Source organism: Numida meleagris, chromosome 1 (assembly GCF_002078875.1).
Source record: "Numida meleagris isolate 19003 breed g44 Domestic line chromosome 1, NumMel1.0, whole genome shotgun sequence".
NCBI classification, from domain to species: domain Eukaryota; kingdom Metazoa; phylum Chordata; class Aves; order Galliformes; family Numididae; genus Numida; species Numida meleagris.
In genome coordinates this window covers 59,930,421-59,944,636 of record NC_034409.1, presented here as the reverse complement: position 1 = coordinate 59,944,636, position 14,216 = coordinate 59,930,421, and the positions used below count along the sequence as shown (strand labels likewise).

Here is a 14,216-nt window from a genome sequence, read left to right as displayed (position 1 = left end):
TTGCAAACAAGAAATACAATTTCTCTCCTTAGAAACAGCAGAGCTATTACCATTCAGAAGGTGTACTCCAAGTGCAGTTGGAGCTTTGTTCTTTTCTCCTTGGAAGTAGGAGCACGTATTTTTCTTCAAACAGAAGTGGATTAGCTTCATCCATAATTACTGGACTAGGATGAGTAAAATTCAGTAGATCTATGTATTTCATTCTACCTACTGTCCGAGCTGGTAGATGGGTTTTAAATTTGTGTGTTTTCTCTGGAAACAATCCTTTCTACTTGAAAGAAGTATTTGTTCCTGGAAGCCATTTATGTTCAGCAGAAAAATGACCATAAAGATATCTGCTATCTCTGATATGGTTTTTATTTCATGATAGCTGAGATCAGTAATCCATCAGTATCATTTCTGCCTGATGAAATTAGGCAGACATTGCAAGAGAGTGCCTCTTTAACACCAAGTTGCTTTATGTAAGGCCTGCTCTTTGCTAATGCAGGCTAAAGGCAGATGGGGGCAGCAAGGAGGGAAGAGTTGTATTGGTGGTGTACTCATGCCTGTCCTCCTCTGCATTACAGCTCAGGCTACGTAGTGTCTACATGGAGCTCCCTATATCTCAGGAGTCTGATATTTTTTGGATCATAAAATAATGATGAACTTTCACCTTGTTTTTTCCTTCTTGAGTTATCAGTCAGCTGTACATAAAAAAAATGAGGCCAACTTTGAGATGTTTTTAACGTGGCTTCTATTTTTATCCTTCCAATTTTTACCTGCAATCGATCGCAGGTTGTAATTGAAACCACGTTTTGAAAGCCTGTCTTTAAAACCAGGGGATCATCATAAGTCTTAGTACTTTGGTATTTTTGAGCAGCAGCCACTGCTCAAATGCCTTGTTATGAGATAATAGGAGTCTGAACCACTGCTTGGAACATTTTGTGAGATGGCATTAATATCCTCAGTCTCTAAAAGGCTTTTCTATTCCATCACTGAGTTTCATGGTGGCTGTTTTGACTCTTCCAAATACTGCCTGGAGGGATGCTGATAGAGAAGGCAGTGCTTTTTGAAGGACTGCTCAGAAGGGACAGCTTTGAGTTCTCTGAATTAGCAATTCAGCCATTCACAATGGGAGTGTAGAACACAACATTTTGTCTGCGTGTGTAAACGTTGGGCTGAGATACTGCGGCAGTGAGAGAGAAAGAGCAATCAGCCTGATAGGCTCTGGATCCTGCTGCAAAGGCTGTGAGAGCAAGAACCATCCTATATCATCTACTTCCCAATTCACAGCTCAGAAAAGGACAAAGGCAGAGACAAAAAAAAAGTTGGAGTACTACACTAAAATTTGAAAATGAGACTCATTCAGAGATATTATCATGAGTAGCGAATATCTGAGCAGATCAAACATTAAGTTTTTCTTGTTTGCTTGTTTTAAGATGCTGTGTATTCAAATTTCAGAGAGTCCTCCCAGACCCCTTCTTCTTTTCAACATCCATATTTCTCTGTGAATATTCAGAAAGGAACTTACTAGGTCAGAATCAGTGTATTGTTAGTTATATTGTAAATCCCATTTTCTTTTGCACTGAAAATAATGGATTTTGCTTACAGGGAACTGCTGGGAATGGGGATTCCTGGGAGATGCATGTTCTCAGGTTCCTGGTCTGTGTTATGCTTGCACATAGTGGGTTAATTAATCTAACAGTGCAAATGTACACAGCCATTTGTTTACTGCATTTGTATTCAGTAATCAAGCTCTCCTTCATGAAAATTTCAAAGATATAAATAAAAATTATGGAGCTATTGATGTGAAGCTATTCATGGGAGATAAAAATGTGTGAGTAAAATGTATCAGTATAACATGTTAGAATTGACAAGGATGCATTTATGCCTATCAAATTTCAGAGAACATACGATACGTCTTGATCAGTCCAGTATCATTACTCTAGCTGACTATGCTTAGTGCTTGGGCACTAATTCTTCAGTGAGCAATGTGTAAAACTGTGACCTAGTGATACTGCAAATGGTAGCAGAGGCTGAGATTCATAACCCACCACAAGTTACACATATGTCTTTTCGACTTAATTTTATGGTTTAGGGGCATAGGAATGTAATCTTTCGGAAGCCCTCAAGATGTATATGCAGAGTGCAGGAGTGGAAGTGGTGAACGTGATTGGCAGTTTGGTGTTGAGCAGAAAAGCATGGGTAGGATAAGATGCCAGGTGTTTTACTTTGACTCTGTTGCAGGTGGAAAGAGAAAAGGCCATTCTCCTGGCCAACCTGCAGGAGTCTCAGACGCAGCTGGAGCACACCAAGGGAGCCCTGACTGAGCAACATGAGCGAGTCCACAGGCTCACGGAGCATGTCAACGCCATGAGAGGCCTGCAGAGCAACAAGGAGCTGAAAGCAGAGCATGACTGTGAGAAGGGGCGAGACCCCAGCGAGGAAGCACACGACTACGAAGTGGACATCAATGGTTTGGAGATCCTAGAATGTAAATACAAAGTAGCTGTTACAGAAGTGATAGACCTTAAAGCAGAAATCAAAGCCTTAAAGGAGAAATATAATAACTATGTGGAAAACTACACTGAAGAAAAGGCCAAGTATGAGAGCAGAATCCAGACTTACGATGAACAGGTGACAAGCCTAGAGAAGTCAACCAAGGAAAGCCAGGAAAAGATGGTCCACATGGAAAAGGAGTTACAAAGGATGACAAGCATAGCGAATGAAAACCACAATACCCTCAACACCGCCCAGGACGAGCTGGTGACGTTTAGCGAGGAGCTGGCTCAGCTCTACCATCACGTCTGCCTGTGCAATAACGAGACACCAAACAGGGTCATGTTGGACTATTACAGGCAGAGCAGAGTTACCCGCAGTGGCAGCCTGAAAGGCCCAGATGACCCACGGGGTCTCCTTTCCCCACGGCTTGCCAGAAGGGGAATGGCATCGCCTGTAGAAGCCAGGACTCCGACCGAGCAGGTGACAAAAGAGGCCACAGAGCCTGGCAAGGAGCAGAGCCCAACGAAAACACCTACAATTTCCCCTGTCATCACTGCCCCTCCTTCCTCCCCCGTCTCCGACAGCAGTGACATTCGCAAAGAGCCGATGAACATCTACAACCTCAATGCCATAATAAGGGACCAAATCAAGCATTTGCAGAAAGCTGTAGATCGGTCACTGCAGCTGTCGCGCCAGCGTGCTGCAGCCCGGGAGCTGGCGCCCATGATTGATAAAGACAAGGAGGCCTTAATGGAAGAGATTCTGAAACTGAAGTCCCTCCTGAGTACAAAGCGGGAGCAGATAGCAACCCTGAGAGCAGTGCTGAAAGCCAACAAGCAGGTAAGGTGCCAATAAAACAGTCAGTCAGGAGTGTCTGTTGTTTATACAGGTCACTTGCAAGCTTTCACCCAGGAGGTTTTTAGGAGAGGTTTCACTCACAGGTTACTGAGCCTTTCACTCTATCACAGTGAGGACAGGCCTTTCTGCCCTCCCACCCCACCTCCTCTCTGAGCTTTTCAGCTCTGCGTTTTCTAGCATCTGTTCCTCTTTTCTCCATAGCTCTCCACAGGCCACAAATCTTGAATGCCCACCAGCACATTTAAGGGGATTTAAAATAAATATTGCAAAGCTAAAGCACAGCTCAGGAGGAGGATGGCGGATGTAGAGTGCAAGTGTCACCTTGGACTGTACAGAAGCTGGGCATTTCTGTGGTGAACACAAGGTGAAATGCAGAGTAATACTCTTTACAGGTAGTTGCGATTTTTAGAATGATTTTTGTTTTATTCTTATAACTTTTTCCATTGTAATATTTTTAATCCTTTAGGAAATTGAACTATTTTCTGTTTTGTTTTTAAGAAAAGAGATATTGCTGCATGATAAAGCTACCTGAAACAGTAACTGCAATTTTTTTTGAGAAGGATTCGTGATAGAGTTATATTTTGTAAGAATAAAACAATCCATTCTTTTGAAAATGTTCATAGCTTAACAAATCATCAACCCACTTTATTATTGCTGTTACACCAGTGTAAATAAGTTGAGAATTACAACGTTCTATTTAAAATGCAAAAAGAACACCAAACAATGGTGTACTTTTCAGGAGTACTCACAATTTTTTTGCTTGCTATATCCTCCCTAACACCATGTATCTAATAGATTCCAGGTCTGCAAGCAATTTTAAAGTTAAATTTAAGCATGAAATTATATTTACTTCAGTTAGTCTCCTTATGCTCCAAACTAAGTCTGAATGTAAGAGTATGCAAGGACAGGGTCGCTGTTCCTCATTGCCCAGGACTTTTCCCATCCTGAGAAGTGCAGTGGTCACCACATGGAGGTATAAATGCTGGTTAATGGCTTGCGATCCCGTTATCCGATGACAGTGATAGGATTTCTGTGTTAAAATTCCCAGTAGTCAGTAATCTAAAGTTAAAGATTCAAATTTAATTGATGATTCGATCTGCAACTGCATTTCTAGGTACTGGGAATATTTAAATTGCAGCTATATTTCAATATACGTTGAGTCTTTTATAGCATTTCCTCCCTCTCTGCAATACAACACGTTAAATATTAATTCAATTAATCAAGTACCATGCCTAGAAAAGCAGTAATAACCCCAAGCAATTATAGGAGGATTTTCCATGTAATTAAGATGTAATTGAAGTATATGGCTTTAGATTCCAAATTAAAGACTTTTTCCATTAGCATAGAGCTATCATTTATTTAGTGATACTACAAGAGAATGTAGCTAAGTCTTATTCTCTTTATAGTGTTTTTTTATTATTATTATTACTTTCAAAAATAGACCGTCATCTTAGATCATGCTCAAAACTTTTAAAAGCACTTTTATAAGTAGCAGCATCAATGTTGGCAACTGTTCAACTGTGTATCGACTCTTGCAGTAAAGTTCACGCAAACCTAATACTAATGTCCTCAAACTTTCAAGTTAAAAGACATGATAATATAAAAGAGATGGAGAAATTAGAGAGATGGGAGGTTAGTTCTACTGTGTTGTAGCAGTACTGCCAGCCACTGGTGGTGAGTGTATCCTAAGAACCCAAAGCACATCTCATGTTCAGGAAACATGAGTCAAGATTAATTCCCTTGAGTTCCTCCCTCTAAAACAAAACTTCTAAACAGTAGTAGGTTGGGAATATTTTTCATCAGTTAGTTCTGTTTAGATGAGCCTACAGAGGACATCTTGTTCAGATTTTTGCATTTTCTCTAAAACCACAGGAGCTTCAATTGTGATTGGATAAGAGCGTTGTAGAATCACGGAATGGCTTGGGTTGGAAGGGACCTTAAAGCCCACCCAGTCCCAACCCCTGCCGTGGGCAGGGCTGCCACCCCATCAGGCTGCCCAGGGCCCCATCCAACCTGGTCCTACACACCCCCAGGAATGGGGCACCCACAGCTTCTCTGGGCAACCTGTGCTAGTGCCTCACTGCCCTCTGAGTACAGAATTTCTTCCTAACATCCCAACCTAAATTTCTCCTCTTTTAGTTTAAAGCCATTCCCCCTTGTCCTATTGTTATTAGGCTGTGCAAAAAGTCAGCCTCCCTCCTGCTTATAAGATCCCTTCAAGTGCTGGAAGGCTGCAATGAGATCTCCCAAGAGTCTTCTCCAAGCTAAACAAGGCCAATGAAGCAGGTGCTCAGGGGAGCCCTGGGGGCTCTGGTGGGGGCAGAGGGCAGAGCAGCTGGATGTTACACCTCTCATCCCAGCTGCCACAGGTGCCAGCTCAGCTCCTGGACTGCTTTGTGGAAATGCTGCCACAAAGAGCTGTGACTGTGTTGGTAGTGCAACCAGCAAGGATATTGAGGTGATTTAGATATATATATATGTATACATATATATATATATTTCTGGTTCAAATAATGCCAGAAAGCAAAGTGAGCGCAGTCAAATACGTTGGAAAAATGGCAGTTTCTTCCTAGAGCATCCCACCGGTCAGGTCTGGGAGAGAATATGGGGGAGACCAGCAGCAGAGCCCTGGATCTTGTATTCAGGGTTGTTTTTCGATAATGAAGTTCCACCTTTAATCAGGGAAGCATTGGTGCCATCCAGTGACCACCAGAAGTATTGCAGCGTCACCTAAACGAACAGTTTTCCTGGGCGTACACTTCGCGGCAGTGTGCCGCCATCCTCTGTTATCCAGGTACAGGGGCAGATGGTTCATCGGAAGAAAAAAACAAGAAACCTGACCTGTGTTCACTTCTCTTCACAGGAAATTACCTGATTGCAGGAAAGCACTGAAGGACTCTGTTCCTCCTTCTGTTTCAGTGGGCCTGGCAGTGTAGCGGTGCAGTTAGAGCTATTAAATCTTTAATAGCATGCAGTAAATTTCTGTTTGAACCTGACAAGCTATGGCCTAGCTCAATCCATTTGGCAATTTCTAATGGTAAAGTCTTTTTATTCTAGCTGTGTTTTCTTTGAAAGTATTTTCAAATCAACATTTTAGTGTCAGGCTGGGCCAGAAATAGAAGTCAGAAAACACTGTAACACAGAAAAGAAGATGAGATTTGCTGTAAGAATCTGCGAACCTAAGACCAGGGAAATTGATTGTTAAACAAATCAACAGATTCAGATAGCAAGTCACAACATCATGTTGGCTTGCTTGCTTTATTTCATCATGATTTATGTATCTGTTTATTTGTAGCCATAATTGCTATGTCAGCACCAGTTCCATGGAGCAAAACCGCTATATAACACTTTTTAGGACTAGTTCAATAATGGTTTTGATTTTGGTTTCTAATAACATACGGAAAGCAAAGCTGCCTATGAGAGGAATTTAATATCCTGAAATTCCAATTAAAAAATTATTGGTTGTTTTTGTAGGTAAATAGTTCATGGGAAGGAACTGAGTTGGCAAGACGTTTATGTCTGTATTGACTATTGTCTACTATTACATCTGCAGCTTCCATAACTGAGATACCTGTAAAGTTCAGAAAATGTAACTGAATAACCCCAGATATGCAACTTCTGATCCATAAACAAAAGCTTGGATGTTATATAGACATTGTGCAGTGGATTTTGTACAGTGAGGCTGGTGGAAAGGTTGAGTATCACATATGATTTCTGCACTAAAATGACAGGTGTCTGTTCTACCTTCTTGTACCTACCACTGTAGCAGTTAATAATCTTTCTGCAGCCATTTTTTTACTTGGCTTGCTTCTTCTACTCTTAGTATAAGGTAAAGGGATTAGATACAAAGTCTTCCTAGAATATGGAACATAGAGAAAATGAGATTTGTTCACAGATTTCTTGAGGGCAACCTTTAGGAAGCTGAATTTGGGTCCGCTTCTCTTCTGCAAGGATAAGGAAGGGCATGAAAAGGACGTCACCACTTCTGCCAGCACTTTGGGCATGTGTTCACCTCAGCCCCCCAAAACTCAACCTCCATGAGTGGATTCTGGTGGATGGAGGTGCTAAGCATGGTGTGCCCTATCTCTCCCCATTGCTGGCATTTCACACTGGCAGGAGCCCAGGTGTTGGAGCTCTGTGCTCCTTCCTTGCCTTCTTCTCAGCTCCAGGTACCATCCTTTGCACAGCAATAGCAAAGTTCTCTGCCAGCAGCTAGTGCTGGGACTACAGACACAGGCTGAGCAACTAAATTCACTTGTCCTGCTCCTTGGCACTGGTTGGTGTCCTACCAGCACTGTTGTTAGTCCCTCTCCTGCTGCATTATGTACTTCACCAAAGAGTGTTCACGTATTTTTGTCTGTCTTCATCTTTTACTTATGCTCCCCATTTCTCTGTGTGTTGCTCAGACATTGCATTTTGGTGTGGAGCAAAGTTCTCTAATTTCTGTAATGCATCTTTGCAGTTGTCCACCACTTAAAGCCAAATGCTTCAGAATCATAGAATCATAGAATGACTTCAAAGGGACCTTGAAGATCATCTAGTTCCAGCCCCACTGCTATGGACAGCACTAGATCTGGCTCTAGATCAGGCTGCCCATGGCCCCATCCAACCTGGCTTGAATGTCTCCAGGGATGGGGCATCCACAGCTTCTCTGAGCAGCCTGTGCCAGTGCCTGACCACCCTTTGAGTGGAAAATTTCCCCCTAACACCTAAGCTAAATCTCCTCTTTTTTAGTTTAAAACCTTTCTCCCTTGTCCTGTCAATATCAGACCATGTAAAAAGTCAGTCTCCCTCTTGATTAGAAGCTCCTTTTAAGTACTGGAAGGCCACAGTGAGGTCTCCCTGGAGCCTTCTCTTCTCCAGACTGAACAAGCCCAGCTCCCTTAGCCTTTCTTCATAGGAGAGGTGCTTCAGCCCCTGATCATCTTCATGGCCCTCCTCTGGAGTCGCTCCAACAACTCCGCATCCTTCTTGTGCTGGAGTCCCCAGGCCTGGATGCAGTAGTGCAGGTGGGACCTCACACGGGCAGAGTAGCAGGGGACAATCACCTCCCTCTCCCTTCTGGCCACCCTTCTTTTGATGCAGCCCAGGATACTGTTGGCCTACTGGGCTGCACATACACACTGCTGGCTCTTGTCCAGCTTTTTGTCCACCAGAAACCTGAAGTCCTTCTCTGCAGGACTGCTCTCAATGATTTCTTCTCTCAGTCGTCTGTACATATATCTGGGATTGCCACGACCCAAGTGCAACACCTTGCACTTGGCCTTGTTGTCATTAGATTCTTGTGGGCCCACTTTTCAAGCCTGTTCTGGTCACTCTGGATGGCATCTCTTAGAATAGGTAGAATCATAGAATCACCAAGGTTGGAAAAGACCTCCAAGATCATCTAGTCCAACTGTCCACCTGCCACCAATATTTCCCCAGTAGGTATGTAAACATTTTATATTTCAGTTCAGTTTTATTAATGAACATGTTTGTTTCTTTCAATTTGCAAGATATTGTTCTTTGGTGGTAATTTGGTAATTTCTCCAACTCTCTCTTTTCTCCATCTCTCTGTATTCTTTTTTTCTTTCTTTCTTTCTTTTTTTTTTTTTATACAAAGGGAAAACCACAGTTGATGAGACTCAGCAAATATGTTCCCAAAATAAATATATATAGCACTGTCAAGAAGTCTGCTTAAATCTATTAATTAGTATTTAGGGCTCAAGCTTTGGTTTGTTAGAGATGAAAAAAAACCTACTTATGATAATCAGAAAAGACATACCTGTATACTCTTCCTTCTGTTGTATCAACTGCACCACTCAGCGTGGTGTTATCCGCAAACTTGCAGAGAATGCACTCAGTCCCACTGTCTAGGTCATCGATAAAGGCGCTGAAGAACACCAGTCCCAAGATGGACCCCTGGGAGGCCTTGTGACCTACCTGCACCTAGGCATGGAACTGCTGACCACAACCCTGTGGCTGCAACAATCCAATTGATTCTTTATTTGCTGAACAGTCCACCCTTAAATCCATTTCTTTCCAGTTTAGAAATAAGGATGTGGTGTAGGACCATGTCAAAGGCCTTATACAAGTCCAAGTAGCTGACATCAGTTGCCTTTCCTTGATCCATCGATGCTGTCACTCTATCATTGAAGGCCACCAGATTGGTCAGGTGTGATCTGTCCTTGGTGAGGCTGTGCTGGCTTCTTTGGATTCTCACCTTGGTTGTAACTGCTTACTTGTAACAGCTCTTCAGAAGGAGTAATTAAAAGCAAAGCTAGGCGCTGGGTGCCTGCTTCCTTCTGGCACCCCTTGCTTGTACACACATACTTTTGTTTGCCCCATCCTTCCTTTCAAAGCACTATCCCATTTTTAAAAGCCTAGATTATCCCCTAGAACTGGTTCCTGGCACAGCCACATGATTCAGTGGACACAGTCTTTGAGACTGGCAGTGACAAAGAACGCACAAATAATTTTAGGCTAGAGCTGCTGCTGGAGGAAGAGCAACATGAAGCTGTGGCTTTGGTTTGCCTCGTTCCTGGGCATGCTACCCGTGGCACAGCCTAGCAGGGCAGTGGAGGGGACCAGATACTTGGGTACCTCTGTAAGAGGGGATCCAACTGCCTTTTCCCCCCTCATCTATGCTCCCTGTTGCACATCCTGGACTCTAAGGTACCTCCAGCTCATTTTCTGCTTGCTTGGCTCCCTGGGCCAACTCATGGTAAGCAGAGAAGAAAACCATCCAGTGCGTAAAAGGTAGGGTTGGGGGAAAGGCTGGGTAATTATTCTTTCAGTGGCAGCTAGCCAATATAGATTGATTTAGCTGCTTTGCATCCTTAGAGCCACGGAGTCTGACAGCAGTCAGCTTTGGTCAGCATCCAGGTCCCAAACCGATGAGCTCTTGGTAACCTGAGATGTGCACAGTCTGGAGCCCACCAGCTCTTGCAAGGACTGATGGAGGGAGATGAGCATTGCATGAAAGAGATGCCCTTCTGCTCCGTTGGCCCTGGCTGCCTGTCTGCAGGTTTCTAGAAGAATCCCCCCTGCTTTTTTCCCCTTTCTTTGTCTAACCTATTCAAAACACATTTTTCTTAGTTTTGTTTACTTTGCCAATACTGCACTTGTGCCATCCATTCTTCACTTAGGAGACTTTCAGAAGGGAGACCCTTGGCAACCTGCAAAGGAGCGTGTTGAGAGCTTGTCTGGTGTATATCAGGAGCCATATGAGGAGCCTTTTACAATAGTTAACAAAGAGAAAGAACTGTTGAAGCCTTTGTTGTTTTATGATGAAATGTGAATTTTGTCATAGTCTACTTGCTTTCATTTTTTATTATAATACAATTATGTTAAGGCATTAATGATGGAAAAATACACTTTCACAAGGTTCTAACACCTGGAAAATAATTTTTCTACCGAGTAGCCCCATAAAAGCTACTGGGTAGAAAATTGTTGATAGTCTACAGGAAAAGTGGAAGTCATTTATTAGCTTCATCCTTTCCCACTTCAAAATACTGAGATCATGTTTTACTAAAATTTTCAGACCAAAGGCAGTGATGAAACATTGCCAAGTTTGGAACTGCGATGCTTATGCTTTCCAGTTCACTTCTCTGGAAGTGCAAAACAGCCAGAACAAACAGGTCATTTGGATTGTGGTCACTGAAACTTTGTTTTGCTATATCAGCCTACCCAGCCAGAACACACAAAGGAGATGCTCTTCATGAAATTCTCCAGTACAGGATATTTTCCCCTTCAGTCTCTACTGGGACAGGGAGAGAATTTTGGTTGTGAAGAGTAACTGGAAGTTCAAGATGTCAGGGGACTGATTGCCTTTAACTGTTTCAGTCTAGTACTTGAAAGCAGTTTCCACAGTGTATGGGAATATGTATTCCCAATGCTGAAATAGTTAAACAGGTTTTTTTAAAAAAAGTCTTACATGAGATGGAACAGCACATACCTTTAACTCATTTTCATTCCTAAGCAAAGGAAAAATCTTTGTGTTAATTTGAACTACTGTATTTAAAGGACAGTACACTGGATTTCTCTTGCAGAACAAAGATCTCTGAATTCCAGCTTTGGGGCCAAACTCAGTTTAACCTATAGATCCTAGCTCTGCTCTCATAAAGTCACTTCTGCCTCATTAGTGACCTGAAGATTCGTAAGTAAATCTGATTTAATCATGCTTGTTAAGTTGGAATTTGACCCTCAACTCATTATTTCTAGATTTCCCTTAAAAAAAGAAGCTTTATTAAATGTAATTAATCTTTCTTTTCTGTGTTAACTTATGTGTGCATTTTTACTTATGCCTGAAAACACAGAATGCTGATGATTTCTGCTTTTTCCTGCTAAGGTGTAGGGTGGTGTCTAGCATCCTGCATTATGCCAAAGTACATGTCACCAGGGTTGATAAAAGCTCCATTTATTTAAATATATCCCTTAGTGTTTTGTTGTTGTTATTGAGTTTTTTGTTATTTTTTTAAATCAGTTGCTGAGAATTTGAAATTTGACATGGAAAAACTTTCAGCACATACCTATACGATTACAGGTAGCTGGTAGTGATTTTTAAAAATTTCTCAATGTAAACTAGTGTGAAAGTGGAGATAACTTTATTGTTGAGTACACAAATGTGAAAAAAAAAAAAATTAGTGCTGCCAGCTGAAACTGTGCCATTTCCTCAAGTGCAAATGAATATTATTGTGTTTTAGCAGGCGTTAATATTTTGTTAAGAGACGTTGTTAGTGACAAATCTAGTTCCAGGAAAATCCAAGTTCCAGAAAACTGAGTTTAAAATAGGTTTCCAACTGTTCGATCATTAGCATCTATTTTCATGTTCCCTTGCTTGCTGCTTTAAAATAATGCTGCTCTACAATCCTCTCCCCTACTGGTGGCTCAAGAACTCACAAGATCAACAGGAGAAAGTAATTGCTGAAATGCTACAATTATTCTGCACTAAATGAAGTGAAAAAATAATGATAACCCTCTACTCCCAGTAAAGGCAATGGAAACATTTTTTCTTCATGTCATTCAATTGTAATAATTTAAACTGTCTCATAGCAGCAGTAGGTATAAAGTCTCTATACAAGTGCATATTTTGAATAACTTCAAAATGATACTAAACTTCATCAGTTCAACAAAAGATTTGACTCTTGTAAAAATAAGACAAATATAACTATTATAAGCAGTAAGGCTTATAGTAAAATAAAGAAAATTAGGTAAAATAAAGAAAATTACTGGAGGAAATGGAAAAAAAAAGAAGGAAGCTGAGAAATAAAGGAATAGGCAGCTACAAATCCTTACTTTACTTTCAAGTGAAAATTCTAATTTGCATTTTCTTTTCTCTTCTTTGTATTTATTGAAGCTGCTTAAATAATGTAGTACAGTAGGTATTGCCAGTGCTTGAACAAAAAACAAGCTGCCACGTCCTAGCAGTGAGTCACCTCATGCAAGGAAAGCCATGGCAGTGTGCATGAAGAAAACCACATCAGGCTGACTCTCAGCTACCAAGGCTGAGTCTAACACACTGTTGCAGCATGATCGGACACACGTGGTGGCTTACTGCAGCCCAGAAATGTGGTAGCAACTCTTCAAGTTTCAGTAACTTGTTCACTTGCCTGAGCCTTCAGCATACAGCTGTGTGGTTTTGCACAGAAATTTAAGGTTTCAAGTTGTAGCCAGCTCATTAGGACTGCCTTTGTCCCTTCAACTGCTTTCTCCTTTCCCTGGCTTGATGGAGTTCAACATGGGTGTCCAACCTTTTGGTGTGCCTGGGCCGTATTGAATGAAGAGGAATTGTCTTGGGCTGCATATCAAATATGTAATGTAGTTAATGTATATAACTAAAAAAACCTATTTTAAAATATTTTTTATTTAAACACTGAAAAAAAAGAGCAAGATGAACACGGAACTAGTGGGATATTTGACTTTGTTTTTGTGAAACTAATGCATCAGTCTGGTTCGATGTCAGTGGCTGCAATTCTTAGTGAGTTCTCGAGGTGCTCATCAGAGACTTTTGATGAAATTTTATTCTTCCTTAAAAATAGTTGTTTACAAATATACATACTGCCAAAGAGCAGTGACATGAATAAGGTGTGACTGTGAAGTGAGGGATATCTTTCTCTGGTGGGATAGGGCTTATAAAAGTTGAACAGAGACATGATCAGATTTTTCTTTGAGATGAACATCTGATCGCAACTCAGTACATTCCATTTGAAAATTCACAGGTAATGTATTTACGTCACCTGAAAACGGAGTCACAGATATACCAAAAATTTCATAATTTTTTCAGCAATCTTGAAACCTATTCTCAAATTCCTGTATCAAAATGGAAAGCATGTCTGCATTTTGTTCACTGTTCACAGGACTGTGTTTAGCCAGTGTATTTGCCATGATGTGAGTGAGTGCTGCACTGTACCCTCCCCTTGTCCTGGTTTCAGCCCAGACATTGCCAATCACACACCAATAGTTGGTTGTTGCTGAGCAGTGGGTACTTGCCCAGGGCTGAGCCAGGCCTTTTGGTGGGGAAGAGCCACTGCCATGATGGTGTGGCCGCAGGATGGGCTAGGCTAGGCCATGTGCAGGCCACGGGCCGCGGATTGGACACGCCTGGAGTACAACTTAAAGACAACATTAAAGGGCACCATCTTAGCTGTTATTAGATGTCTGTGTGATAAGCAAATATCCTTGTCTGTGTTTTCAGACAGCTGAAGTGGCATTAGCCAATCTGAAGAATAAATACGAAAATGAAAAAGCTATGGTGACTGAAACCATGACCAAACTACGAAATGAATTGAAGGCTTTGAAGGAGGATGCAGCAACCTTCTCATCCTTGAGAGCAATGTTTGCAACCAGGTAAGGGAAGTGATTTCACCGTCTGCCTCAACGTTGTAAAAGTAAGTGTG

General features: G+C 41.7%; 1 protein-coding gene across 19 annotated transcripts in view; it reads left to right on the top strand.

Moving 5' to 3' along the window:
• Window positions 1-14,216, top strand: part of BICD1 (BICD cargo adaptor 1) — a 171,738-nt gene that overhangs the window by 124,655 nt on the left and 32,867 nt on the right. For all 19 annotated transcript variants that reach the window (XR_002435940.1, XM_021388883.1, XM_021388895.1 and 16 more), the window contains exons 5-6: window positions 2,227-3,321; window positions 14,015-14,166. Coding sequence is in view for 18 of the 19 variants with exons in the window: in XM_021388883.1 (XP_021244558.1) it covers window positions 2,227-3,321; window positions 14,015-14,166 (1,247 nt within the window). In the remaining variant the exon portion in view is untranslated. The remainder of the gene's footprint in view (window positions 1-2,226; window positions 3,322-14,014; window positions 14,167-14,216) is intronic.